Source organism: Vitis riparia, chromosome 5 (genome assembly GCF_004353265.1).
Source record: "Vitis riparia cultivar Riparia Gloire de Montpellier isolate 1030 chromosome 5, EGFV_Vit.rip_1.0, whole genome shotgun sequence".
Classification (NCBI taxonomy): Eukaryota; Viridiplantae; Streptophyta; class Magnoliopsida; order Vitales; family Vitaceae; genus Vitis; species Vitis riparia.
The window spans coordinates 5,448,364-5,475,764 of record NC_048435.1 but is presented as its reverse complement, the minus strand read 5'-3'; the positions used below and the strand labels follow the sequence as shown (position 1 = coordinate 5,475,764).

Below are 27,401 nucleotides of genomic sequence, written 5' to 3'. Positions count from 1 at the left end.
CTTAAAAAGTAGTTTTTTTTTTAAGGAAAAACTCTTAAAAATAGTTTCAATTGTCTTCGAGAACAAAATTGTATTTAGAAACTTAAATATAAAAAGTAGTTTTATTGACTTGTTTTCTGTAAAGGTACTACACATATAAAATGCAAAAGTTTTTAAAGTATCTTTCATATTTTCAATCATTGGTTAAGGCACTCTATAGAAAAAAATAATTGAAAACACTTAAATTTTGTTCTAAAAAACAATCTATTTTTAGAATAAATCCTCAAACAATTATATTCTAGTAAAAGTTTGACAAACACATGGTTTTTTAGTTAGAAAATAGTTTTGTGTTCTTAAGAAGAAAAAATAAAATAAAATTGTAAGAGTTACCAAGTAAGGTCTTAAGTTCTACTTGCTAGAGACTCTCTATGGTAAAGGATTTTATTTATATATGGTCCTCCCAAACCTATCCACCTTAACAAGAAGTGATTTATCAAGAAGCATTTGTTTTTGGGGCTTTATTTGCTTTTCTATATATGAAAGCTCTATTGTAGGATGATATTATGAATATCTCACTAGTTGACCATTTTTCCCAAACCCTAAAAGAAGATATTTATTTCATGTGTTTTCCTTGGAAAGAAATTTTATTAAGATGGAGTCTAAAAATATTTAGAAGATAGCTCAACAATGATCTTATGATTGCAATGTTATGTAGAAGGGTCTTACCATCTTGACTATTTGCTAGTAACATTATCCTTAGGGAAATTTCTTGACCTTTCCTTTTTCACTTCATTTGCCTCCTAGGCAAGGGATTCTCCAGGACAATCATTGTCTAAGGTTCGGGTAGGCTCAAGTGAAGAAGTCTCTAACCTTACCCCTCTCATTTCATTCGCTTTCTAAGGCAAAGGACTCTTAAGTGCAATCATTGTCTACAAGTTTGAGTAGACTTAGATCAAGAATTCTTTAACTTTGCTCATTTTATTTTATTTGCTTCCTAAGATACCCTCAAGGGCATTCATCATTTAAGGGTTCAAGTGGAGTCGAGTTAAGAAATCCCTAATCCTACCCCTCTGATCTCATTTACCTCCTATGGTAACCTAAAAGACATTCATAGCTTAAGGGTTTGTGGGCTCTGGTTGAGAACTCCTTGATTCAACCATTCAAGCTTCTTATGCTTGAAGGGAAATTGATACCTAAGGTCGTATGGAGTTGCTCAAGTAAGAAGACCTTAAAGTGAAGATGTACAATTTGATAATTTTCACAAACATAAGCTTTAACTTCCATATATGCATAAAACAGTTAGGGGGTGACCCTTAACCCTTATGACTAAGGATGTTTTATTGAGAAAATTGTCAAATCACTTGCAACATCATACCTGTTCGATCAACCTCCAATAACAACACCTTACCTTTACAACTATACTAAGAAAACAACCACCAAACTTAAACATGGCTCCTCATGCCCAAATCAATGAAACAAAGACCTTATTTATTTATTTTTTTTACGAGGGGATGGGAAACAACATGTTTTTTTTCACTTCCTCTATTATTACTTTTAGACTTCCAATAGAGCCCTATTAACTCCTTGGGCCATTGGGCATTAACCTCTGCTTTATTTTGACGTTTAAAGGGCGTTTGATAAATCAATTTAATTACTTAAAGTGACTTAATAACTTTATTTAACTTATTAAATAAATTAAATATATTTATTAAAATAACTTAATATTACAACTTAAAGTTAAAAATGAGTTTAAATATCAAGTTACAATAACTATCTTATTATTACTTAAATATAAAATTTTGTTTACAAAAAATTTAAAATTGATATAAATTAAATCATTAAGCTATTAAGTTACTTTAAGTCATTAAATTGATTTACCATGCCAAGAATTGAGAACTCAAGGCAACACCTCATTTGGAAAAACATAGGGATACCATATAAGCTAGTGATTTGAAAATGAATCTTTAGCCAAACAACTTTCTACATGAATCCACAATGTTAAAAATCTCCAATTGATGGTTGCGAAACAAATGTCTAAGCAGCCAAAAGTCTCATAAAGAGATCGAGGAACTGGATTTGAAGTTTTGAACAGACTAGCATAATTTGACTGCTTTGTGGATACTGGATATTGACAAACACTTTTTTCACCACTGTTATATTGATTTGGTATGGCATAACTCCACAAACAAACACTCCCGATTAGTTCACATTAGAATTCGGATCTCAATCACAAATTAGCTCTATTTAATAAACGTCTTCAATCCCGGTTCCCGCCCTATATCTTCTTTTCCAATCCATCACTCTGGAAACTCACCAGACACTCTCTCTACAGTGACGCAAAATGATTGCAGCTCTCAAGTAAGCTCTTTGAAATTCATACATTTCGTGTTAATTTGTTGCAACAGTATTGAATTATGTGAAAGCAAAATCTCATTATTCTTTTCCGTCCAGATCCGAAGAACATAGCCAGTTACAGCTCGTGGAAAGAGAAGACATTGAAGATGAGGAAGACTTGTTTGAAGCTATCGATAAACGTAACTACACAATCGATTTTGATTTGTTTCTGTTTGAATTCTTCCTTCCTGTCTTATACTTTTTTTTTTAATACTGTTAATTGAAATCCAGCTCTTTCACGTGAGCTTTGAGTTCTTATTTTGGATTCATGTGGGAAATGATGAGTTTCAGACTCGGTTTCTCTTTGTTTTCATGTTGACGATAAATTCTCAGCTTGCTTCGTTTGTTTCTTCGTTTCTAGTTTTAGAATTTGATTTCTACAGTATCTGTTTTATCTGGCGAGTGTTGGAGAAGAATCTGATGTTACTTCATCGCTTAGTGTAGATCTCCAACTACTTTCTGTTGTGTACTACATGTGTAAAATTCAAATATGCTTCTTCTCTGTTTTGATATTGGATGTTGATTTTGTGCGAAAACCACTTATCCTCCGTTTAATCGTTAAGCGAAATGTAAGCAAAAGCTTTTCTAACTTGCCTTGGTTCAGTTGAGTTATCCATTTTAAACATTAGATTCCAAGCTTCGCGATTTCTGCAGTGATTTCTCAGGGAATTAATGCTGGAGATGTGAAGAAGCTTCAAGACGCAGGAATCTATACCTGCAACGGCTTGATGATGCACACAAAGAAAGTGAGACGATTCTGAATTTAGATTGTTCGAACTCTGAAGGTTTTGCTTACCATGATTTTGTTTTTTTTCCAGAACTTGACAGGGATCAAAGGATTATCAGAGGCCAAAGTTGATAAGATATGCGAAGCAGCTGAAAAGATAGTGGTTAGTGCTAGATAAAAACAATATTATATGAATAATTTTCTTTCATATATTTTGCTCAGGCTTGGAGCTAATTTGTTGTACTTTTCGTTTGGAATGTTCTCAGAATTTTGGTTACATTACTGGAAGCGATGCTCTGCTCAGAGTAAGATTGAAGTTCTTTCAAAAATTTTAAATTAAAATGGAAAGTCTAACATTCCCGCTGGCGCCAAATGCACCTATTAGCCTATTGATCAGATCTGGGCACAGATTAAGGGCTCGGATCAGATCTGATTCCTCTGAGTCAAATGCATAATTTTATTTATAACAAAATGGTTAGGAATTAGGAATAAAGGCGCATGCTAGCAACACTCAAAAGTGGTTAGACTCAACCATGTTTTAACAGTGAACCTGAATGCTAATTCCCGTTGGCATATAGAGAAAGTCGGTGGTTCGCATCACAACTGGAAGCCAGGCCTTAGATGAACTCTTAGGCGGTAAATTCTAATACTGTTCTCTCTCTGAAAAATTGATTTTCTTGTTCTATATTTGCGACTTTTGCTGCAACTAATTTTTCTTTTTGAATCTGCATAGGTGGCATAGAAACTTCGGCAATAACAGAAGCCTTTGGGGAATTCCGGTGAGAGCCTTAGCACAGTCTATCAATACTCTAAAATTAAAATATTTTTACAAAAATTATGGAATATTTCCTTTCAAATATTTTTTATATTTTCGGGCCTTGTTTAGATGGAAAAAAAAAAAGGAAAACATTCAAATTCTCTTTTTGATTTTGCACAGTTTATTTTTCTTGTTTTTATAGTAGAAGAAAGAAGATAAATAAATTTGAATAAATATGCAAGAACAAATGAAGCAGGTTAATTTGTCTTTTTAAAAAATCTATTTTTATGTGGATTCTATTTTCTTTCATTTCCTCTCCCGCCAAATTTAAATAGAGAAAGTAAAATTTGGTAGGACGAATCTCTTAACTCGTCTTTTATTTTGTTGGCTTGTCTTCTGATTGCTTGGCTACCAAAATTGACTCAGGTCCGGGAAAACACAGCTCGCACATACTCTATGCGTTTCCACACAGGTTATTTTTTTGCTTTATGCTAGCATGGTAATGTTAGCTTGTTAAGCTTATACTGGCGGCACTAAGAAAAATCTGCTGGGTGTGACTGATAGTCTGTAGGTAGTGTTTTTCTTGATCCCTTCAAAACATTTTAAATATGAGGGCTTTATAAAGAGTGAAAGGTAGCGTCGCCCATGATTATACAAGAATCTAATAATATACATGGGTGGCTGGTGGATGGGCTGGATTTTTTGTGCTAATCCTAACAGTCTTCCTATGTCATGTAGCATAAGTTACGAACTAAATAATTTAACAAATGAAATAAGAGTGAACTCCCTCTGGTGCATCAATCACTGTGGAATCAAATATATGCTTCAGATTAGCATTTAATGCATGACATAAGACTAGCAGTTTTTACTCACATGGATCCTTGATTTGCCGATTTTTCTTTCCAACAACTTTTGCAGCTTCCCACTAGCATGCGGGGAGGGAATGGAAAAGTTGCTTACATAGATACTGAAGGAACTTTGTATGATTTTTTGTTTCTCATTCCCTCTTTAAATTTCAACTTCTGAACTGGTTATAGTTTCTGTTGCATGAAACGGTAACTGTGAAATGATTTAACAATGCCTATCTGGTTTTTGTTTATTTTCTCAACTAAATGCACTTGCAGTCGACCTGATAGGATTGTACCAATTGCTGAGCGGTTTGGCATGGATGCTGGAGCTGTTCTTGACAATGTAAGCATCATTTCTAATTTCATATAAATTGAACTAAGGGAGCTATTCTCAGAACTGAAACATCTCCTGTTCTGTGCATGTGAAAGATCATTTATGCTCGAGCATACACATATGAGCATCAGTACAACCTGCTTCTTGGTCTAGCAGCAAAAATGTCTGAAGAACCTTTTAGACTCCTGGTAAGTCACAAGTAACAGAATTACTCTGTAATACAAATATCATCCGACTTGACAGACTGATGAATGTATGAATTGATATTTTCAGATTGTGGATTCAGTAATTGCTCTCTTTCGGGTGGATTTCACGGGAAGAGGGGAATTAGCAGACCGCCAGGTTAAACCTTTACAACCCTAAGATGCATACAAGTGGTTTGAATTTCTGAGAGAATTCAACCAAACTAGATTCTTTTTGCTGATATTTCCGATTTAAGGTGCTTTATGATTAATGTCCGTATTATACTGTTGTGGCCAATGGTTGTTGGTTAGACATGATAGCTTAGTGCAAAGCAAAAAAATGGAGTGACATCACTCCTTGAAAGTGGAGCGAAGTGGCAGATTATTGAAGCAGAGAATCCTCTATTTTACTATTTAATTTTGTCAATTATGAAAGTTTAGCAAGCCATGCAGATCTCATTTAGAGTGATATTTTTAGCAAAATGATCTTAGTTTTGGCAAAATTTTCAATTTTCTGAGGTTTTAAATATGTAAATACTCTTCCATGAAATGAGTCATTTTCTGTCTGCAGCAAAAACTTGCACAGATGCTCTCCCGTTTAACAAAGATAGCCGAGGAATTCAATGTCGCAGTTTATATGACCAACCAAGGTAATACTGGGCTAGTTTGAGACACAATGAATATTTTAGGTAGCCAGAAATTTCACTTTGTAATCCTACCATGGTGACCCTTAATTTTATATATGAAGTTTCCAACACTTACTGCTGATCCATGTAATTGGATTGATGATTGCAGTTATAGCCGATCCTGGTGGAGGGGTGTTCATATCAGATCCAAAAAAACCAGCAGGTGGACATGTGCTTGCCCATGCAGCCACAATAAGGTTAATGTTTAGGAAAGGCAAAGGGGAGCAGCGGGTCTGCAAGGTGTTTGATGCCCCAAATCTGCCTGAAGCTGAAGCAATATCCTTCCCATGTTTTTTAGTTGTTGATCTTATCCCTATATCATCTATTAAAAAATAATTACTCCATAATGGCGACCATTTGATCATTGATTATTACTAGATACTGGTTGAGGTTGGAAACTCAAATTGCCATCACCACCTGGTATCATGATGATCATTGATCCTAGACTAAATACCTACTGCGCACCCATGTATCTGATATCTTGGCATTCACAAACCAGACGGCATTGGAGAAGAATTACTATTATATTGTTGAAAAGTTGTTCTTGACAAAGGCAAGTGTTTCAGATAACACCAGGAGGTATTGCAGATGCAAAGGACTGAAATCGGCTTAAGTTTCTTCTGCGACACCAGAAAATGCTTGTCGGCTTTCATTTTCCTGTTATCTACTAATAGTTTAGTATAAAAGTTGTAAATGATCAACACAAGAGTCTCCTCAGCAATAGAAATTCCTCCATATTGATTTTGAATCTTAGCACCATGAAAAGGATTTTTATCTACTCTCATTATGCTCTGAACATATTGTGACTTCTTTAGTAAGAGTAGAACAAGATGTACTGCAATTGGCAGACATGGTGTCATAAAAACCAAATGACTTCAATAACATATAAAATTCAATATCAGCAGCATGCTGATTGTTCTGTTTTCAAAGGAAGCAACCCTGCTAAAGCTTGTGGTGGAAGTAAAATATCATTCTTGAGTTCAATAAATAACATGATATAATTGTTAGGAGGAAGTTCCAAACTTCCAATATGCTAGTAAGAGTTGAGTCCACACATCAAACATGTAAACTCTTGCATGCATCACATAAAGTGCTAGTGTAAAGCAATTTTATTCCATGTTACATGCATTATCCGTGAAAGGCTCAGTTCAATATGGAGCAACATTTATAGCCTGCATAAAGATGCCTTGGTTTTGACAGTATGTTCTAACTAGAAGTTCAGTACAAATTGAAGCAACAGAGTCATCAAGATGGTAGCGGAACTTAAAAAAAAGGATGAATAAGAAAAAGCATTGCAAGGCCAAGTGAATAATGAAAGTCTTGATGTAATCAAGATGGTTATAACTTAAGAGCTCAGTAGTGTGTGGACCAGTTTGCAGCACTCCCAACTCTAGGCATGCCAGTCTCCTTCTTGGCTTCAACATCCACCTTGAAATTTGCACCACACACCTGGCCAGAACTATCCACCCGTGGCTCTGCCCTTAACTCATTTAGCGGGTGCTCAAAACTCCTCAAACCTCCAGAGGTTGTAAAGAAGCATCCTGAGAAGAAAAAGACAGAAAAATTCAGCGACATTACTACCCATGTTCATTGGGAATTTTCATGGGTAAAAGTGGGAATGAATAACAGAATGAGGAAATGGAGCCTAAAATTTCACCTCAATGTAGAACAGAATAAAGACAGGATATTAAAAGAGGGCAACAATGAAAATGGCAATGGAATTGCTTGGAAGCAGCCAAGAAAGCATCCATACATTACCACTTAACACAGATCTCAAGCCATATATTTGTCTCCATTGGATTTCCTTATATTTGGGGAAGTTAAAATAAGTTCATAACAAAAGATCAGCCTCACTGGAAAAGATTTCATTAGACCATACATACATTCAAGATTATAGATCAAGGCTGTGCCATTCTACTGCTCTACCATGGCATAGATCAAGGGCTCATCAATTAAAGGCAACATCATAGCACAATGCAACATGACAAATCTAAAACCAAGCAAGAAGGCATCTCAAGGCAACATAAAATATGGATGCATCATACAGTATGGGCAAAACAAAGTAACTTCTTAACAAATTCATTACAACTTCTATTCTGAATATGATAGACCATACATAAAACAAAGATCTCAAGGTAACATGGTAGTTTAGGCCCATCCAGCCCATATACAGAGGCAACTATCAACTGAACTAACGTCATTTCATCTCAAGGCAATCTAAGATCAATCAGAAGGCATCTCAAGGCAATACAACAATATAAACCATATATGGATCATTATGGCATTACCATAATAGTTTCACTTTACACACATTTCCCTTATGTTTGTCGGATAAGTTCAGCTCTGTTTCCAGCTTGAACACAAACCCACTTCTTACTTATTTCAATTTTCAAAGAACATCCATGTCAACTTCTCAGGTAACTCCACAAATCTCGGAAACTAAACCATTTGAAACATGTGAGCAGGTTCCCAAGGAAAAACTCAAACAATGATGAAATGGTTTCCCCAAACTATGGATTCAATATGCAAAACATATAACAATACCTTTAGGAAATGGAGCAAAAGATTTCCCGCAGCCCTTCTTCACAGTCTCTTCATCATCAGAAAGAACAAGATGGCCTTCAGAATCTACTCCCCAGAAGAAGGGAACATTCTCATCAGCATCCTGCATTACATGTGGGTAAAGTTACACCTGATGTAAGCTGCCTTCAAAGAAGGTGATCATAACAATCTGAGAGCGATACTTGAAATTGGATAGCAAAATTACTGGCCAAAAGGTTTACTCACAGCAGCTAGAAATGCAGTTCTGTTAGAGCTGTCATAGAGAACAAATGCAAATTTCCCATGGAGATCTCTCACAACTTGATCTGCAGGATATGGACCTCTATCTCTCAGAGTCCTATAAGCTTCTATGACAATGATCACCTCATTTGCTGTTTTGTTTAACCCATACTGTTGCTTAAGAAGAGCAACATTCTCAATATGTCCTTGAAACAAGCAGAATATATCGTCCACAACTGCAAACAATCTGACAAAAAAAAGAGGAGATAGATCACAATCAGCAACCGATATGCCAAGTGAAAAGAGGGATAAAGTCAAGTGGTAAGTTGGGAAGAAAGCAACAAGAAAGAAAGAAATTCAGATTTAATCTCTTTCCCTTCTTGTTGTAAGATTCTGATGCTTTAAAAATTCATTCAACATTCCTTATAGGAAGATGCAATTGTTAAGGATTAGGCATGAATAGAACAAAATGAGAACAGTTTATCAATGGAAATGAAATAATCCAATTTTTTGTTTTCCATGGCATTCAAACACACAAATCACAGTAATAATAGTGGCATCATAAAGCAAAAAAATGTAGTTAATGGGGCATCACGCTAATAATCCAATTTTTTGTTTGCTGAGGGAAGGCAGGCCAAAACCTCACCCCGATACCAAATGATGCAGGACCACATATAGTACTAAAAGCTTAAGCTAATTGTGGGTAGAGGTAGCCCCACATATAAGGCCCAACCAACGTTAGTAATCAGCCGATGTAGGACATTGGACTTCTGTCCATACTACATCACATTAAAAATAGGTATTATCTATAAAAATAGTCCCTAAAATAAAAAAGATCAGACATTCAAAGAAATGAAAAAATATCAAATTCTGTAAGAAAGCAAAATCAATATGATTTCAAATGCTATGCAAAGCATAGATGGAACATTTCATGGCATATCTAAAACAATGCCCCAAACATAGAATCATATAAAATGACTGAATCTCTATTTTGTATTCATTAAAACCAACTGAATATACCATCCACAACAGAACACACAAAAGACCAAAAAAAAGGGAAAAGAAAAGAAAAGAAACGAGAAAATCTCTAGATCTGTATTATGTGCCTTGGTAACTGAACCTCAAATATGCTTCACAAAACTGAGTCAAATGGAAAAACTTAAGTAATTGAACAAAAGAGATTTTAATAGCTATGATAGAAAAATAACTGATCAAACAAGGAATCTGTGATCCATTTTTGTGGGGTTTGTAGAAAGAAATCCATTAAGGCTCCTTTTGGTTGCTGAGAAATATAAGGAGAATAAAGGAAAACATAGAATCTAACAACGGTCAACTCAACCTGCAACCCAGTAAATAAGATTAAGATTTCCCAGCAGCCAAACATATATTAATATGAAAGGGAAATCATAAAAAAACACTTAACAGGATCTATAAGACTCTTCAAGACTTGGGAATCTATCTGGTTCATTGTTTTCAAAATCTGTATGAAAGAATTATAACAACATTAAGCTTAACATAGATTATCTCAAAATAATCCTCCGGTTTTAAAATTCCACGCAGTTTCCCTTTCTTTTCCTATAATTTCTCTGCAGCCAAACGTACCTTAAGAGAAAAATGAGAGGACCCACAAATTATAATGATTAAAGAAAATAATAATAATAATAATAACGAAGAAATAATAGAAAATGGAAACATGAGTACCATAAAATCTATCTATAAGAATAACAACAAGAAATGGAGATAAACACACAGAGCATATAACAGCGGTTCATGTGGTCGGTGAAAAATGAAAACGAAGATCGAGATCTTACAGCAGCTATTTCAACCCCAAACCCATACAACATTCCCAGTTAGTCGATTCTTTTCCTGGCGATTTCTTTGCAACCAAACATGCATTTCAGGAAGAAGGAAAAAAAAAAAACACGAAGGACCCACAAACGATCAAGATCAGATAGGCAAAGAAAGAACTATATTTGAAGATAAAAACCCAAAAGCCCACAAATAATCACGATCGGATAAACAACAAATCCAGTAAAGAACAAATCGAACCAACCAGAAACTGTGCGCAAGGCCAGATCAAGAAAAAATCACAAAGAAAAATGTACAAACATTGTACCTTGGAAGAAGAGGATTCTGCTTATCAACGGAGTAAGAGATGACGCCGGAAGAGCCAAGGTTGACGGTGACAGCAGAAGGATGAAGAGAAGCAAAAAATTGAGGAAGAAATCCATCTTTGAGAGCAGGAAGGGAGGCAGAGTCCGGAGTCCGGAGACCCTCAGGGGCCTCAGCAATAGATTTGTGGAAAACTGCAAGCATTTTGGAAATGGGTGGTGTTGGATCGGGAGAGATGATTTTATCACTGACTCTGTAAACGCAAAATTCCACTCTGCAAACTTAGATCATGGATTTTGAGGTCGTTGTTACTCTTCCAATTTTGGAATTCTTTTTATTTCCCATATTACCCTTATATATATATTTTCACAAAATCAGAATATTATTTATTATTATTGTAAAGGGTAGTAATTTTGGATGGCATAGCATACGGGAACATTATGAAAAGACCCATTATCACAGTATGGCATTATCCATATCATAAAAGTAATAAAAAGGTCAAATAGAGAAGAGCCACGTAGACAAAACACAAGCACGACGATTAGGTGGTATGTTTTGACTAATTCCATCTGGGGTTATTACTGTAAATTCAAGTGCCTTTTTTTTTTAGTGCCAAAGTTGAAAGAGAGGAGCACAACTTATCCAAACACCCCAATATTGACTACGTGGCAAGATTCCAATTGGAAAATAATTTAGTAGATCGGAGTAAATTTTCTGAATTGTATTGAGATCCGCCATTAGATTTATGGCAATTGTGTGGATGTTAGGAGTGAGGACATGGGATTCCGTATTTTATTCAGATTCCTTGTTGGACGGTTTACGCGGAAACTGGATGTTTCTGTGGGCTGGAATCATCTGAGAACTCAGTCCGATCTAAGCTGCTCATCTGTTTCCGCTTTCGAAGGTGAAAATGCCGAAAGGAAAAATAAAATAAAATTCCTTTATTTATTTATTTAAAATTTCAGAGGGGCTTAATGTTTTCCTGACATTTTAGAGTTGAACAAGGATGGTGTACTCAAAAAGTTGGAAGCAAAGAAGAAAAGGTAAATCAACACGAGTTTCTGTATATGGAAACCACTGCCATTTGATTAGGAAAGAGACTCAATCAGCAGAGAGAGAGAGAGAGAGAGAGAGAGAGATGACAGTGGCATTTTCTCAGCTATTACGGGAAGACATGTGAATACTGAAAAGCTAGCAGTCTACTTTGGTTTATATGATTTCACCTCACCAACCACACTCATAACCACCACCCGATACTATGCAGCACCAAAAAAAGAGTAAGACTTTCTACGTTTGGACATTCACATGCACCTGCTCCCACTTCTCTTCCATTTCCTTTTAACCAAAACAAGTAGCATCCCCACCTGTTCTGATTAGAATCAAGTCATCCAGCGGTAGGCAGTGCAGTACACATGCTTATGAGTTTTATTTTATTTTATTTTTGTTAAAATCCATAACTTTTCCCACTCAGAATCATTCTTCACAGCCAGTGGAACTTGTGAATAAGGTAAACCTACAACATTATCTTTGAATATCACATTATAAATAGAAGCAAGGGATAAATAGTATAACCATGTTTTGTTACACAATACATAATTCTCTTCACTCAACAGTTACATCAGTCAAGCCTCTCAAACATGCTACCTCAAACTCGGTTGTATGCCACTGATTTACTGAACAAACGGCGGATGTAAACGACTTGAAGTCCACTTGCAAGAGCCAACAAAAGGTACTCACCCAGCGTGTAAAATATGACACGCTTTCTTGTGCTTTCATTTGCTGTAGCAACAAAAAGATATTGTGAATGACTAATTACTACGAGACTTCTCAGTTCCTAAACATCATAAAATCAGTATAAAACTCTTGTCACTGATGTAATTTTGCTTGAAAAACAGCATGCAGGAGGAGGCATACCACAAAAGTTGAAAAACATCATGTAATTTTGATGTAAGGTGTAATTGAGTAAATTCATTGTACCTTTTTAATCAAGCAAGAAACAACAGAAATACATTCAGAACAATGACTGATCCAAACACTACATATGTTCATTTTACCAGCACCCTGCTGGTGAAAAAATATGGGTCTAAGGCCAAACACACACTCATCATCTGTTAGAGATGTTAATGGATGACTGTTGAATGAACTATAGGAATAACTACATTTTTTTAACCATACCAAACAAAGAGAGAAATTATAGGAATGCTCTATAACCTAGACCTGTACAATTATAGATTGTCCAAGGCAAGGTGTACAAATTTAGGAAGGCTCTAGGTTTTAGAATGCTCCCTAGGAGACAGATGAAGACACCATTGGCCTAGCACCTCTAAAGCCTACAAAATCTCAAATTCAAGAGCTTTTAATCACTCAAGATTCCTTGAGCAAGACAAACTTCACTCTTTCCATATTCAAGCATGTTCTTTCCCTTCTCATTTGTATCTTCCATTTATAGATTCTTTCTATTTTTTTATTTTTTATTTTAATTTGAGTATGCACTTATTCAATCATCCAAGAAAATTCTATAGTCCTTTCACCTAGATGCTGAGTTCCCTAAGTAACACAAATAAAAATAGATAATCAATTAAATTTTGGGGGATTGCCATTTGAGATTCTGTGTTAATGGAAGAGATCAAATAATTGCTAGAACAACATCCAAAAATGGTTTGATCACATTAATTCACTATCACCACTTGAAAGAAAAGCAAAAGGCTTACTGTGACGATGACGAGTATCTCGAGCTTTCAAATACTTCTGCTCTGCTGTAACAGATTCCAGTGCCTCTCTCAACTCAGCAATTTTAACATTTATGGGGTCCAAATGTTCTGTAACAAAGAGAAAATCTATGATGTATATGTGCCTCAAGCATGTCAGTTGGACCAAGATGGTCCAACAAGCAATGTATATTTTCACTATCAATGGTGTCATGTCATTTGCAATAGCACTTAAAATTATAAAATATATAGAAATAGTGATAAGATATAAGAATATGACAAGAAGAAAATATTGACAAAAAAAATTGAACATACCATCTTTGGCGAGGTTGTGCTCATTGGGAATATGGCCAACATGTATATAGAAAGAGACAGTCTCAGGTGTTGCATAAGAATTTTGGAAACAAAATTTGTACATTCCACTTCGTGGGGCCTTAAATTCAAACTTGTCCCCAGATGTTCCCTTTACAGTGTGCACCGTGTTGCCTGCGGGAGACGTCACCTGCATGAAACCAAGATTAAAAGAAATAAATGACTAATCCAGTGGCAATCATTTTTTATTTTTTATTTTTTTGTTAGGCAATCATGAAATTTATTAAAAATGCAAAAACAGAGTATATCAGAAGTACACAAAGAATACTAAAGAAAACAATACAAAAGAGCCAAGGAGCAACTAAGGTGGGATTACAAAAAATGCTTCCCTCCCTTAATAAGTACCCAATCACTCAACAAAATCCATTAGAGCCATCGAACCATCATTGATGTACAACTTTACCCAGAAGAGAAGCTGACTAAAAAACATGCCTTTCAAACTCCAGATAGATATCTCCTCATTCTTGAACAACATTCGATTTCTCTCTTTCCACAAATTCGCAAATAAGCACAAGAAAGCAACTATCCATACCTTCTCCCGCTTTTTACCAACAAAAATCCATACCACCCTAGCAAAGTCTCCCTCACTATGGCTGCCTAATCCTAGGAAATCCCAAACAAAGGAAACAACAGCTTTCAAAGAACCCTATCCTTATGGCAATGGAAAAGGATGTGATCAATTGATTTCTCATCCATTTCACAAAGGAAGCATCTATAACCGGTGTCCATCCTCCTTTTTGTAGTTGGTCAAGAGTCAAAACCTTTCCCCAACAAGCTTCCCATGCAAAGAAACTTGCCTTAGATGGAGACCCAGGATTTCAGATGACCCCTGTTAGAAAAGGAAGTTGAGCTCCCCAACTCTAAGATAGCATAAAGAGACTTCACTGAGAATGTTTCTTTCCTCAAAACTATCCACATTGCCCTGTCCTCCTCTCCATTAACATGCCTTGCAGTTTAGCAAAAAAAATGTTTTATGTTTTCAAGCTGCCAACCATTAAGATTTCTAGTAAAGCAAGGGTTTCAATAACCCCTCTCCCCTGTTTGCCCCACAAATCTGCCACCCAAGCCTCCTTTGATGAGGCGCAAGCAAATAGAGATGGAAAGGAGACATACAAAGGAGTCTAATCTAACGGTAATCATAAAACCAATGTCCCAATGTGATTATCATATCAGGTCAATTGATATTGTTTACATATTAAAGACACAAAAAGACAAAAGCTGCACATACTAAAATATTACTTGCATTATTGTTCAAACAAAAACTTTTAGGTCTCAATAGAAAGGGGGAAAAAAAGAAAAGAAAAGAAATTTAAACAACATTCTTGCACACCCCACCCCCTTCTTTAATCTCTTAAAGAGCCTCCATCACGATGAATCTCCAAAATCTATTCAAGAAATGAATGAAAGGAAATAAAGAAATCCTAAGTTATCCTATCAAGGGTATTTAGGTAATTTTGTAATTTTTTAAAGTTCACTAGTATCATAATTAGTTAATAGTTGGTATTTGAATTGCATTTAGAAGTTTAAAATTTTTTAATTGGAAATTTCTCCTCAAAAAATGTTTCTACATTACTAAACTTTCTATTTTGTAAAAAGTTTTTCTCCAAGTTTTTATAACTTCTCAGATCTAAAGTTTTCTTTATTAGAAAGTTCTATTACAAGAAGTTTCACTAAGTTAAGTTTCTAGTTATAAAAAAAAGGTTTCTATTTGCTTTTAATCTTTTTATAAGATTTAATAGTTCTAGGGAAAAAGAAGAGTCCTAATAAGTTAGAAGTTTTATTCGTTTTTGAGTTTTCTAAAGTCTATAAATAAGGTAACTGATGTAAAACAAAATTAATACGATAAATGATATTTCTTTTCCCCACTACATAATTTTGGCTCATTGTACATCTTAAATCCTAAAAACATGAAGCCTTAACTCACCTTATTTGATTGTAAAAAATCATCTTAGTGCTGTCCTATATCTATCCTAGGGTTGTCTTAACATCAGTTTTGATATGAAAGAATGTGTCCACTTGAGTAGTGGAAAAAGTTACACAACCATGATTGAAGATTATTATTTTTAAAATGTGACCATTGCCAACTATGGCAAAGGTAAACAAAGAGGAGGATATAGGACCAACTAACATCTTCCTAATTCATGTTACTTGCCAAGGAAGACTATGTAATATGATTATTATTATTTTTTTGATGAATAAAGAGAAATATATTAAAAGAAAAGAGGCACTTCAAGGAAGCACCCTAGAGTATATAGGAGGTATACAAAAGAGAGAGAAAAAAACCCTTAACCAGGGCCTAACCAATCAACAAAATCTATAACGGAAGGAGGACCAAAACAAAAAAACCCCCTGGTCCACGCCCACAGATTACAAAGGAAAAGCGATTTACACCCATGAATCGAATGCTCTTCATTTTCAAACGCTCTACTGTTTCTTTCATTCCAAACAATCCAAAAAAGGCACAAGGAAGCTGAAAACCACACTTTCTTCCTTTCCTTCCCCACACAAGGCTCAAACCACCCCAATAACACCTCTCTAACTGAAGAGGGGAGCACCCATTTAACCCAAAGAGGGAAAAAAGTAAGCTCTATAAACTTCTGGCCAACCCACAAAGCAAGAGGATGTGATCAATAGACTCTTCCTCTGCCAGACACAAATAACATCTATTAGCCAAGGAGAACCCTCTTTTCTAAATACGATCCAAGGTTAAGGCCTTTTTCCACATAGCCTCCCAAGAAAAAAAACTCACCCTCGGAGGCACCAAAGAATTCCAAATAACTCTGGCAAGAAAATCTCCTAGTCTTTCCAGTTCCAATGCCTTGTAAAGAGACTTAACAGAAAATCTTCCGTCCTTTGCCTTAGTCCAAATTACTTGATCTTCCACATCACTATAAACCCTTCTCCCTTGCAACCTTAAAAGAAGACGCTCCACATCGAACACTTCCCAATCAGCTTAGGAGCCCACACTCCCCCTCCAGAATGGCCACACATCCGCACCCAAGCCTCCTTATCCAAGGATATAGCAAATAAGGAGGAAAAAGAAGTACACAAAGGATTATCTCCACACCATTTGTCCTTCCAAAATCTAACCCTCCTACCATGTCCCACAGAATAAACCAAATTGTCACCTAACACATCCCAACCTCTCCTAATCGCTTTCCACAAACCAACCCCAAAACTGCCTCTCACAACACGGGACCTCCAACCACCCTCTTCTTACCCATACTTTGCACATATAACTTGCCTCCATAAAGCTTCCCTTTCCACCGCAAAACGCCAACTCCACTCACATAGGAGTGCCTTATTTAGCAACGCCAAGTTCCTCACATCCAATCCACCATTTCGTTTATCTGAGCAAACAATAGACCATTCCACTAAATGGGACTTCCTTTCCAGGGCCCCACCACCCCAAAGAAAGTCCCTTTGGATCCGCTCGAATCTCAAACTCACGCTCCTTGGCATATGAAACAGGGACATACAGTAGATAGGCATGCTGAACAGAGTGCTTCGGATCAAGGTCATTCTGCCCCCCTTGGAGATATACTGCCTTTTCCAAAGTGAAAGCCTCTTCCTCAGCCTTTCCTCAACTCCATCCCAAGTAGCCACCTCCTTAAAATGAGCACCCAAAGGAAGACCCAAATAAGAAGAAGGGAGTTGGCTAACCTTGCAACCAAACTCAAGGGCCAGCTCCTCTACATTCTCCACTTTTCCCACCACGATGATCTCACTTTTGTCCAAGTTCACCTTCAACCTTGACATGGCTTCGAACCACATAAGAAGCCAACTCAAGTAGGATACCTGATCAATGGAAGGCTCACAAAATACTAAAGTGTCATCCGCGAACAGCAAACGAGTGATCTCCACTCCCACACCTCCTCTACCACTGAGTTGCCACCCTAGCAAAAAAAACACCTCCTTTGCTCTCTTCAACAAACAATTAAGGGCCTCCATGACAATCATGAACAGGTAGGGTGATAGGGGATCCCCCTGTCTCAATCCCTAAGAACTTTGGAAGGATCTTGAGGAAGTTCCATTAATAAGGACGGAGAAACTGATAGTCCCAATACACCACTGAATCCAGCTGATCCACTTGGCTCCAAAACCCATCATTTCCATCAACCAAAGAAGAAAACTCCAATTCACATGGTCATATGCCTTCTCAATATCCAACTTACAAAGGATGCCACCTCTCTTACTTTTTTGCATCAAATGAATCGCCTCATTCGCAATCAACGAGGCATTTAGGATTTGCCTTCCCTCCACAAATGCATTTTGGGACTTGGACACTAACTTACCCATCACATTTTTAAGCCTATTAGCTAACACCTTTGCTAATAACTTATAAAGACCTTTTTTTTTATAAGTAAACAAGATATGCATTAGAAAAAGGCTAAAAGCCACAGAGCATACAAGGAGTATACAAGGCGGCTAAAGCCTCAAAAAAACTACAGGACCAAAAAAAGACTACCTCCCCTTAAGTGGATGCTACCCACTCCAAAAAGCCTATAAGGGAGAGAGACTCCTCGCCTAAATACACTTTGGCCCAGCTCCATAAGTTACAAACAAAAGAATTCTTTAATTTCTGGATATTCAACACCCCCCCCTCCCTTAAAAGCTAACCTATTCATCTCCTTCCACATCGTCCAAAAAATACACAACGGTATGGATTTCCAAACTTTTTTCCTTTTTTTCCCTACAAATGGACCCCTCCAGGTAGTTAAGACCTCCTTTACAGTTTCTGGGAAAGCCCATTTAAATAATATCCCACAGAGCTCTAGTCACTATACAGTGTATAAGAATATGATTTATATTCTCTTCTTCACATCCACATAAAAAGCAACAATTAGGGAGTTGCACCCCTCTTATCTGGAGCCTGTCCAGATTGAGCACCTTCCCCCACGTCGCCTCCCAAGTAAAAAAAGCAACTTTAGTTGGCACCCTATCCACCCATATACTCTTTGAAGGAAATACTGTGGCATTAGAGTTGTCCAGCAGCCTATAAGCTTCCTTGACCTTGAATAGACCATTTCTTCCTCGCCTCCACATAACTGAATCTTCCTCCAAAGAAGGCCTATGACCCCTCAAGGTGTGGAGCAACTCCCCAACCATATCTAACTCCCAATCATTAAAGTCTCTCAAAAAGACTAGGTTCCAGTCTCCTTGACCAAAATTTTGGTCCCACATCTCCTCAATCGTTGTGTCCCTATGCGCGGCCAAGACAAAGAGATGATTGAAACAATGGGACAACGATGTATCAGTGCACCAAGTATCTTTCCAAAATTTGATTTTGGAGCCCTTCCCAACTAGAAACACCAGATTATCCCAACACCAATCGGATTCTTTCAGAATCTCCTTCCAAAACCCCTACTCCAACTGCCCCACTAGCCTTCTTAGACCTCCAACCATGATCCTCTTGCCCATACTTCATTGTGATCACTTGCTTCCAAAGATTATCTTTTTCACAGGCAAACCTCCAAATCCACTTGCCAAGCAAGGCTCTGTTCAGCTCCTCCTTTCTTAGGAATTAAAACCATAAAAGAAGCATTAATGCTCTTGACGAACTTGCCCTAATCATGAAAGTCCTTAAAGAACCCCATAACTTCCTCCTTCAGAAAGCTCCAACTGAATTGCCAAAACGCCATTGTGAAACCATCAGGACCAGGAGCTTTATCCCCATTGAGGTCCGAGAGAGCACCAAACACCTCTTCCTCAGAAAAAGGAGCCTCTAACAATGCTGCAACTTCCCTTTCCAGAACCCTAACCTATAGCCCATTGCATTTGGGCCTCCACTCATCTGTTACCGACAACAGAGAGTGGAAAGCCTGAACCACACCATCCTTGATGTCACGTTCTTCTATTACCCATGCCCCATTTATCTTAATCTTCACCAGCGAATTGACCCTCTTATGTGCATTGGCCATTTTATGAAAATAACCAATGTTTTTGTCACCCTCCCTCAGCCATAACTTTATAGACTTTTGCCTCCAGGATGTCTCTTCCATTATCACCCATTTCTTATACTCCTCCAAAGCCTGCTTTCTGAGAGTTTGCTCTTCAGCAGACAACACCCTGTCCCCGTCTATTGAATCCCAAGACATCATCTACTTTAAAGCTGAATCTTTTCTAGCAGTGACATTACCAAACACTTCTCTATTCCAAATCTTCAAGTAGGCCTTAAGTGCTTTCAGTTTTTCAGACAGAGTGAAACTGAAAGAACCTCTGAATTGGAAGCCCATCCACCAATTCCTTAACAAATCCTTAAAACCTTTTTCCTTCAGCCACATATTCTCAAACTTGAAGGGGGAAGGCCCCTTCCTTGCTCCTCCACAGTCCAACAAAATTGGGCAGTGATTATTGTAAATATTAATTCCAACTTAGCTTCACAAGAACTTGTTGACAAGCTTAACTTAAAGACAAAGAAGCATCCAAATCCTTATTAAATAACACAAGTAGATGACAACTCTATTACAATGAGTTCTCATTGTCTATTAACATTTTAATTTTATCAATAATTTTGAGCTATTGATATGTTGTGATGTTTTGTCGATGAAATTTGTTCATATTTTGTTTGAAAGACTATGACTTTTGATGAGAGAGTGCAACATGATGGTCATGAGAACACATGTCAAAATGAGCATAAGAAGATTCTGTATTCATTTAAGGAAATTTCACCACCTTAGCAACTAATGGAGCAAGCAACATTCTAAGAACCAAAAAAACCACCAAATACTCCCATTAAGAAATAATTTGAAGCTGCAAACAAGGAGTAAGGTATGATGGATCTAGAATGCCAAATGTGGTGGAATCTATCCCTAAATAACTTGTAAGAGAGCTCAAAGAAGTGCGACAAATGCTGGTTGATTCTAGCAAGCAAATTCCTAAGGTGCTAAAGAATTAATCACCTAATTTATCTATCTACTATGCAAGTCCTATGAAGCAAGCAAGTCCTTAAAGACAAGTTGATGAATCATCTATTGAAGGCTTTATTCAAGAAAGATTAAGGTTGAGCATTCCTGGAGGTTTTTTGCTTACTATATCCTAAGGATAGGCTATATGAGCGGTTGGTCATAATCTCTCAATTAACTAATGCACCAAACATATTTATGTGAGTGATGACACGGATTTTAATTGTCAATGTTGAGTATGCAATCATAGTTCATACTCCAAGAGCCCTTGATGCTTGGCTCTAGTGATAAAGGGTTGGGGAGAGTTTGTGGGAGATTTCAGGTTCGAGTCCCAATAGGAACAAAAATTTACCTATCAAACATATATATATATATATAGAGAGAGAGAGAGATCATACTCTAAGTAATAATTGTTTTGAAGTTGTACAAGCTCAAGTAAAGCTAATGCTTGACCTATAAAAGCCGAAGATTGTTTTGAATAATTTACAAGTGTGGAAAGAAATTTAATCTTGACTTCATATTATATAAAAAAATTCAATGAAATGTGGAAAACAAGTTTTTTTTTATAGGCAAACACACAAAAAGCATATATTAGAAAAAGGCACCTTAAGGCTGACCCAAAAGTATACAGGGAGTATACAGGAGGCGCCAAAGGGCACAAAAAGAAGATGAAATACAATACCAGCCCTCAACTAGCACCTAGCCAATCAAAAAACAAGTTTATAGGGGGCAACAAAGGAAAAAAAAGGTGGAAAACACTGCTTTGGATTACAATTAACCATGAAAAGTCATTTAAACTCGAGGTCAAGTTTTTCCAAGCTCTATCAATGGTATGTAGGTAATTTTGTAGTTTTTTAAACTCTAATGTATTAATTAGATAGTAATCAGCATTTGAGTTGCATTTAGAATTTGGAAAGGTTTTTTTTTTAATTGAAAATTTCTCCTCAAAAGAAGTTTTTAAATTTCTAAATTGTCTATTTTCTAAAATCTTTCTTCTCTAAAGTTTCTATGTAAGTCCTTTTAGTATCTACAACTCTTCTTTATTATAAACTTTTATTAAAAGAAGTCTTTATAAAATTAGGTTTCTAATTATATATATATACATATATATATATATATATATATATAAAAGCTTCTATGCTCTTTTAATCTTTTTAGAAGATTTAATAGTTTTATGAAAAGGAATAATAGTCCTACTAAATGACTACATAGATTGGATTTCTTTTTTCATGGTAACTGATGTAAAATGAGACTAATTATTGACGAGGGATAGTATTAAGTTTTTTCGTGCCTTCCAATTTTCAAGAGTAAGACTTTATTTCTTACTCTTAGAAGGAATTGGGAAGACTCTAAGGTTTCCTATCTTTTCTTTATTTTTTTCTTGTTCTATATCTTATTTTTTCCCCTGCAACAATAACTTTAGTTCAATGTTCCTCTTCTTATATCCTACTTATCAAAAAAAAATGTTCCTCTTCTTATATCCTAATCTACAATCATCCTAGGTTGTCCTACATCAAAACTATTTACTCCTTAATGTTCACAATTGCAGCTGCCATCATCATCATCAAAGCCATCCATTTAGGCCACATGAGCAGATGATTAATCCAGCTTGAATCAAAGACATTAAATATTGCAAGGATGACTGAGGATATAATTCCTGTGTTCACTTTTCTCAGACAGGAAGAGATTTTTCAAACAACCTTACAATCAGGACCAGTCCAGCTTACAATTCAACTGGATAAGTCTACAAGGAAGCATCAGCTTCTTGTTTCAGAAAACAAAGGATTGAGCTAAACTAACACTACAATATTTGGGGTTGAATTTGATTGTTTCTGAATTTTATCTAGGAATAATCACTTGTTTATTGTTTTCCTTAAGGACTAACTGCAGTCCTCTCAACAAGCTTCTGGTACCTCTACCTCTAATCAACCTGCTGGTTTGAAATTTCTCAACAGCCCTACTAATGTCAAGTTGGATATTATTTTTCTTCAATTAAGGAGTTCCCCAGGTACCAATCTTTTCACCCCAAGGATGAGGTTGGACAATTGGATACTAATTCTCGAATAAGATGCAATTGAAGCTTGAGATCAACAGATCTAATACAAAGTTATGATACTATTTCATCTCGGTATTGAACCTTTTTCTGGTCATGATATAAAAGGCTTGGTCCAGAATTTGATATATGATCATTTTACCATTGAACCATAACGCCTAGTTGGTATATTGATATTAATTTTCTGAATTGCAAGAGAATCTTCCAGGTTAATCTATAATTGACCTATTTATGTCTCTTTTACCCAGAACAGATACACCAAAAGGCCCCGGAATCTTATTCTAAATTTCTAATTGATATGAAATGATATGACAACATATAAAAATTCAGACCTGAGAAAAACTGAGGAGATTTAAACAAAGAAAAATCAGGGTCTACAATTTTCCACTGTTTCAGACCCGAAAGACCAGAACTCAAACTAGCCCTCAATCATCCGTATCATAAGGCACCTCTAACACATCTATTTTCTGTTGTTGGTGCACCCTAACACCTCTATACATATTTATTTTTATAGGAAACAAAAAAAAAATCTATTTTAAAATAAAATTAAAGGAAAGGGGAAAAACGACTGTTTGATTGTGGAGAAACTTTGAGGATACCCGAAAGAGAAACCAAAAATCTAGGTCTAATCAAGCAAAATCTAACACATCTCTATTTGATGTTTGTGGGCACTTGAATTTTTTCCCTTTTTTAAGAAGCCAAACTGCATAAAATCTCAGATCCAAAATTCGTTTCCTTTTTCTCTTCCTCAGTTTTCTCTCCAACCAAACAAAAACCCTAAATACTCCAGGAAAAAAAAACCGAAAACTTCTTCAAATCCCATAGCAACCCCAAATCAATTAACCACTACGATTAAAACCCCGAAAAGAAAAACAAAAATCCAAGAACTAGATGAATTAAATGAGAATTAGGCAGGGGCATACAGTGAAATCGATGCCAGGGTGATCAGAGCCCCAGAAAATGTCGTGATCGACGACAACAAAGTTCCCAGAAACGGTGTCACCTTCGTAGATAACGTACTCATAAACACATTCTACTTCGTTGACGGTGACGGAGAGAGCTGAGATACGGTGGATAAAGCTGAAAAAGAGAGCTATAAAAATAAAGCCGGTTGCACATCTGTGCGTGTGCCTCCTCTCCATCTTGAATTAGGGTTTTGGGTTGAAAATCGATCGGTGGATCAAGGAGAAGAAGAATGAATAATGAATATAGCCTGTAGAAAACCTACGCTTTTTTTAGTCGCTTATTTATTTAATTATTTTAGTCATGTGCTTCCATTCATAACGCGGCCTTTGGTATTATTTTTGCTTGAAAACTTCCATTTCAAAAATACATTTTTTTTAAAAAGATTATTACTAAAAAAATAAATAATTAAAATAAAATTAAAATTATTTTTAAAATTAATGATTAAATTTATAATTTTTTAAATACTCTTATTACATTTTCATAATTTTTTTTTAATTTACACTAATTTCATAACTGATTAAATTTTTAATCATGTGGTCTTTTTTTTGGATTTAATTTTACATTATGTACAATAAAACCCAAAATTCACTTTGAAGAGACTAAGAACATAAATTTTTTTAAAATATAGAATTTCACAATAATAATAATACAACAATGTGTATCATTGCATCTTTAAAATTTAATGATAAAGAATTACTCATATTTTGGTTAAAAAATACTTTTCCATTTTTGTCGATTTTAAGTAATAGTTACACTTTAATTTAATATCTATAGGTAGTTCCGTGATACATGACTTTCAATCCAATAAGTGGAATAATTTTTTATGTCAAAACCTATAACTTATATGCAAATGTGATAACGTTGTATGTCTTGAATATGACTTTTCCCTTTAGTTCTTTATTATTTTGGTATTTTGAAACCTGAATTTTCTAGTCTTTTGCAATCTAAAAATTGTGATCTTGTAACAAAGCTCCCCCATGCATATTTGTTAAGGTCTTAAAAAATTCTCAACAAAATCAGCTCATTGAATATCTATTAAACAATTTTCTTATTTCCCAAGTAAAATATGTTCTAGAAAGTATAATAGGGTTAACATGTTTTCATCTTTAGGCTCATTCATTTTTCTTCTAATTTTTTTTCTTGTTCACCCAAAGAAATGAAAACTTTTTTCAACACATCATTACACATTGTTAAAACAATGGGTCTTCATTACATGTTGACAATTTTGTTCTAATTCTTTTGAAATTTTTTAGATAGTAACTTATTTTTCATTAAAGATTCAAAATTGTTGTTCGTTCAACCAGATAGTTGCAAATATACCTAAAAACGTTTTATTAATGACAAGTTAGGTGTTTAAGGGGTTAAAAATGGATCAACATCTTTTATATGAATTAAAATACTTAATTTATTATTTTAGAAAAACAAAGAATGCTCAAGCGATGGAAGTAGTGCTTTAGCATTGGAACTGCTCAAGTGCATATCTAGTGCTCAAGCACCTTAGGCACTCAAGCGGTGGACAAGTACACCTAAGCGATCATCCCAAATTTGCCAAAATATCTTTTGGGAATTCAATAAATATTTATTTGAAAATTTTGGGATATTGATCTCCTAACGCCTAAAGGCCAAACCCTTCTTTAACCCTTTTAGGGTGGGAACACTTATAGAAAGGTTTAACCTAATTTGTCCTACCATTCTCAGTCTCACATGAAATATTCAAAGTTTGAATTTTGAATTATTGAAAAACATGCATCCCTTCAACTAGGTTGAGAAGTATTCATTGGAGTAATTAAAGATTGTTGTGTCGCAGACGTTAATCAAGCTATAGGTTTTAAAGAGAAAGTCTTTAAAATAAAATAATTAGATAATTATGTGTAACTTGATCTCATATAACATATTTTAGATTTTAGATTTTAGATTTTGTGGTTTTTTATTTTCACAGTTAGTGTGAGGTTTTCCATGTTAAAATTTCTATGTCTCTTACTCGATCTCTAGCTATTTTGATTATATTAATTATCTCTTATATCTCACAAGTTTAAATTGGGTTAATAATTCAACTTCTAATTTATAATATTTAAAAATACACTCGTTCACTCTTCTCTGGGTGTTACTCTACTAGACAACAATTTTTCACACACCTTATTCTTAATATTAAGGAATGTATCCTTATTCATTATTATTTTTTTTCATGCCATGGAATGGGACCAAAACTCTCTAATGGACAATTTGGGTTGAAAAATGAAGTTTATGCATGACCAAGAAGGAATCAAAATATGAGGTGAGGTCTTAAAAACCTCAAATTATAGCTTGATCAATTTATTCTTAATATTCTCAATGTCTTCCAAGTGTCAGAAATATAAAATTTTGTCAACTCCTCCAAAGTATTTTAGCAAGATAAAAGACAATGACGGAGGTGGCATCACATACTACAAGGTAATTAAAAGTAGTAAAAAAATTACTACAAATCCATATGAATTGTGTAATAGTATACAAAAAAAAAAAATAATTCTCCAACTATGTTAGTTCTACTATATGAAAACAATAATAAAAGTTGAGATATTAAATGAGCTTGTTATGCTATGGCCTATGGAAATTTGATGATTTTTTTTAAATTTACAAATCTAACCCTTCCACATATTTTACTCTAAGAAAAATATCTTTTTTTTTTTTATAACAAAAATACCCCTCATATATTTTTATGAAAATAACCCACTCTTTCAAAACTTACTTAATATAATTCAAATGTTGAAGGAAATTTATACATAAAAAAGTTTTTTTTTCGAGTTTAAATAGGAGAGAGATTATTTTTACAAATTTAAGATTATTTCATCTTTTGAATTAAATAATCTTATATTATAACATGCAAATTTGATGAAAAATACAACAAATCCTCTATTCTTAATTGTGTCATTCTTGAAATTATAAGAAATAAAATTAGTGATCATGCAGAAAATTATATAGTATCACAAATGCATGTGTATAGATGATGATAATTCATATCTTTATTTTATCTTTCTACCCCCATTTGCCTTAATTACTTTCATAATCTCCTTCGCTACTTGACAACTTTTACTGTCGACCTCATTTACCATAGTTATAATTTATGAGGATAAATCAATTTGATAATTTAAAATAAGTTTTAAGTTAGTTTATCAAATAACCTTCATACTTAAATTGATAATTAAATAACAAGTTTTAAGTTAACAATTTAAGTATAATTTGACTTAAAGTCAACTTAAATTATTAAATAATAAGTATTAAGTTTATCAAATACTATTTTAGAGTGTATTTAATAATAATTTTAAGAAATGTTTCTAGTATTTATAGTACTTGAAAGATAAAAGTTTTTGTGTTAGAAAAACTAAAATCACTTTCTAAAATCAGTATAAGACATAGTATTAGTTTCAATATTTTTATTTTAAGACTCCCATTATACATGATTAGTCATATCATAATTTGAGTTGACCACATTAGCCTTTATTGTCATAACTATATACACATATCACAAGTACACCATAAAAAAAATAAAAATAAAAATGGTAACTTAACAACATTGAAATTCCTAAATCTAAAAACTTTTAGTGGGTATATGATAAAACT

The 27,401-nt window shown here is 34.9% G+C and overlaps 3 protein-coding genes across 4 annotated transcripts; 1 reads left to right on the top strand and 2 right to left on the bottom strand.

Annotated features, from left to right (window-relative positions):
- Positions 1–2,254: 2,254 nt before the first annotated feature.
- On the top strand, positions 2,255–6,810 carry LOC117915098 (meiotic recombination protein DMC1 homolog). Of its 2 annotated transcripts, XM_034830664.1 has the most exons (15): positions 2,255–2,337; positions 2,431–2,513; positions 3,028–3,119; positions 3,192–3,263; positions 3,367–3,405; positions 3,679–3,736; positions 3,834–3,879; positions 4,284–4,329; positions 4,776–4,837; positions 4,982–5,048; positions 5,135–5,227; positions 5,313–5,381; positions 5,793–5,871; positions 6,017–6,183; positions 6,465–6,809. In XM_034830664.1, the coding sequence occupies exons 1-15, from the start codon at positions 2,321–2,323 to the stop codon at positions 6,507–6,509; spliced, it is 1,035 nt and encodes a 344-aa protein (XP_034686555.1). In that variant the 5' UTR covers positions 2,255–2,320; the 3' UTR covers positions 6,510–6,809. The 2 variants fall into 2 exon arrangements, with proteins under 2 accessions (XP_034686555.1, XP_034686556.1); XM_034830665.1 differs by lacking the exons at positions 2,255–2,337; positions 2,431–2,513 and adding an exon at positions 2,692–2,942 and having other exon boundaries at positions 6,465–6,810.
- Positions 6,811–6,984: 174 nt separating this feature from the next.
- On the bottom strand, positions 6,985–11,078 carry LOC117915099 (stem-specific protein TSJT1-like). Its single transcript, XM_034830666.1, has 4 exons — positions 10,805–11,078; positions 8,695–8,935; positions 8,452–8,572; positions 6,985–7,448 (listed from the first exon to the last, which is right to left on the bottom strand). Exons 1-4 carry the CDS (start codon positions 11,002–11,004, stop codon positions 7,261–7,263), a joined length of 750 nt encoding a protein of 249 aa, XP_034686557.1. The 5' UTR covers positions 11,005–11,078; the 3' UTR covers positions 6,985–7,260.
- A 1,201-nt stretch (positions 11,079–12,279) lies between these two features.
- Positions 12,280–24,055, bottom strand: LOC117914986 (transmembrane emp24 domain-containing protein p24beta3). The gene is made up of 4 exons (XM_034830525.1): positions 23,762–24,055; positions 13,824–14,010; positions 13,512–13,619; positions 12,280–12,579 (listed from the first exon to the last, which is right to left on the bottom strand). The coding sequence occupies exons 1-4, from the start codon at positions 23,978–23,980 to the stop codon at positions 12,446–12,448; spliced, it is 648 nt and encodes a 215-aa protein (XP_034686416.1). The 5' UTR covers positions 23,981–24,055; the 3' UTR covers positions 12,280–12,445.
- Positions 24,056–27,401: the final 3,346 nt, after the last annotated feature.

Excerpts from the sequence above, each read along its gene's own strand:
- LOC117915098 (XM_034830664.1), top strand. Across the intron at positions 3,120-3,191 it reads TGATGATGCACACAAAGAAA|AACTTGACAGGGATCAAAGG; the intron begins GTGAGACGATTC and ends TTTTTTTTCCAG. Across the intron at positions 3,880-4,283 it reads GAAGCCTTTGGGGAATTCCG|GTCCGGGAAAACACAGCTCG; the intron begins GTGAGAGCCTTA and ends AAATTGACTCAG.
- LOC117915099 (XM_034830666.1), bottom strand. The coding sequence starts at position 11,004 with ATGCTTGCAGTTTTCCACAAATCTATTGCTGAGGCCCCTGAGGGTCTC. Across the intron at positions 8,573-8,694 it reads GAACTGCATTTCTAGCTGCT|GATGCTGATGAGAATGTTCC; the intron begins GTGAGTAAACCT and ends CATGTAATGCAG. Across the intron at positions 7,449-8,451 it reads TTTTGCTCCATTTCCTAAAG|GATGCTTCTTTACAACCTCT; the intron begins GTATTGTTATAT and ends TTTTCTTCTCAG.
- LOC117914986 (XM_034830525.1), bottom strand. The coding sequence starts at position 23,980 with ATGGAGAGGAGGCACACGCACAGATGTGCAACCGGCTTTATTTTTATA. Across the intron at positions 14,011-23,761 it reads ACCCTGGCATCGATTTCACT|GTGACGTCTCCCGCAGGCAA; the intron begins GTATGCCCCTGC and ends GGTTTCATGCAG. Across the intron at positions 12,580-13,511 it reads AGATACTCGTCATCGTCACA|CAAATGAAAGCACAAGAAAG; the intron begins GTAAGCCTTTTG and ends TTGTTGCTACAG.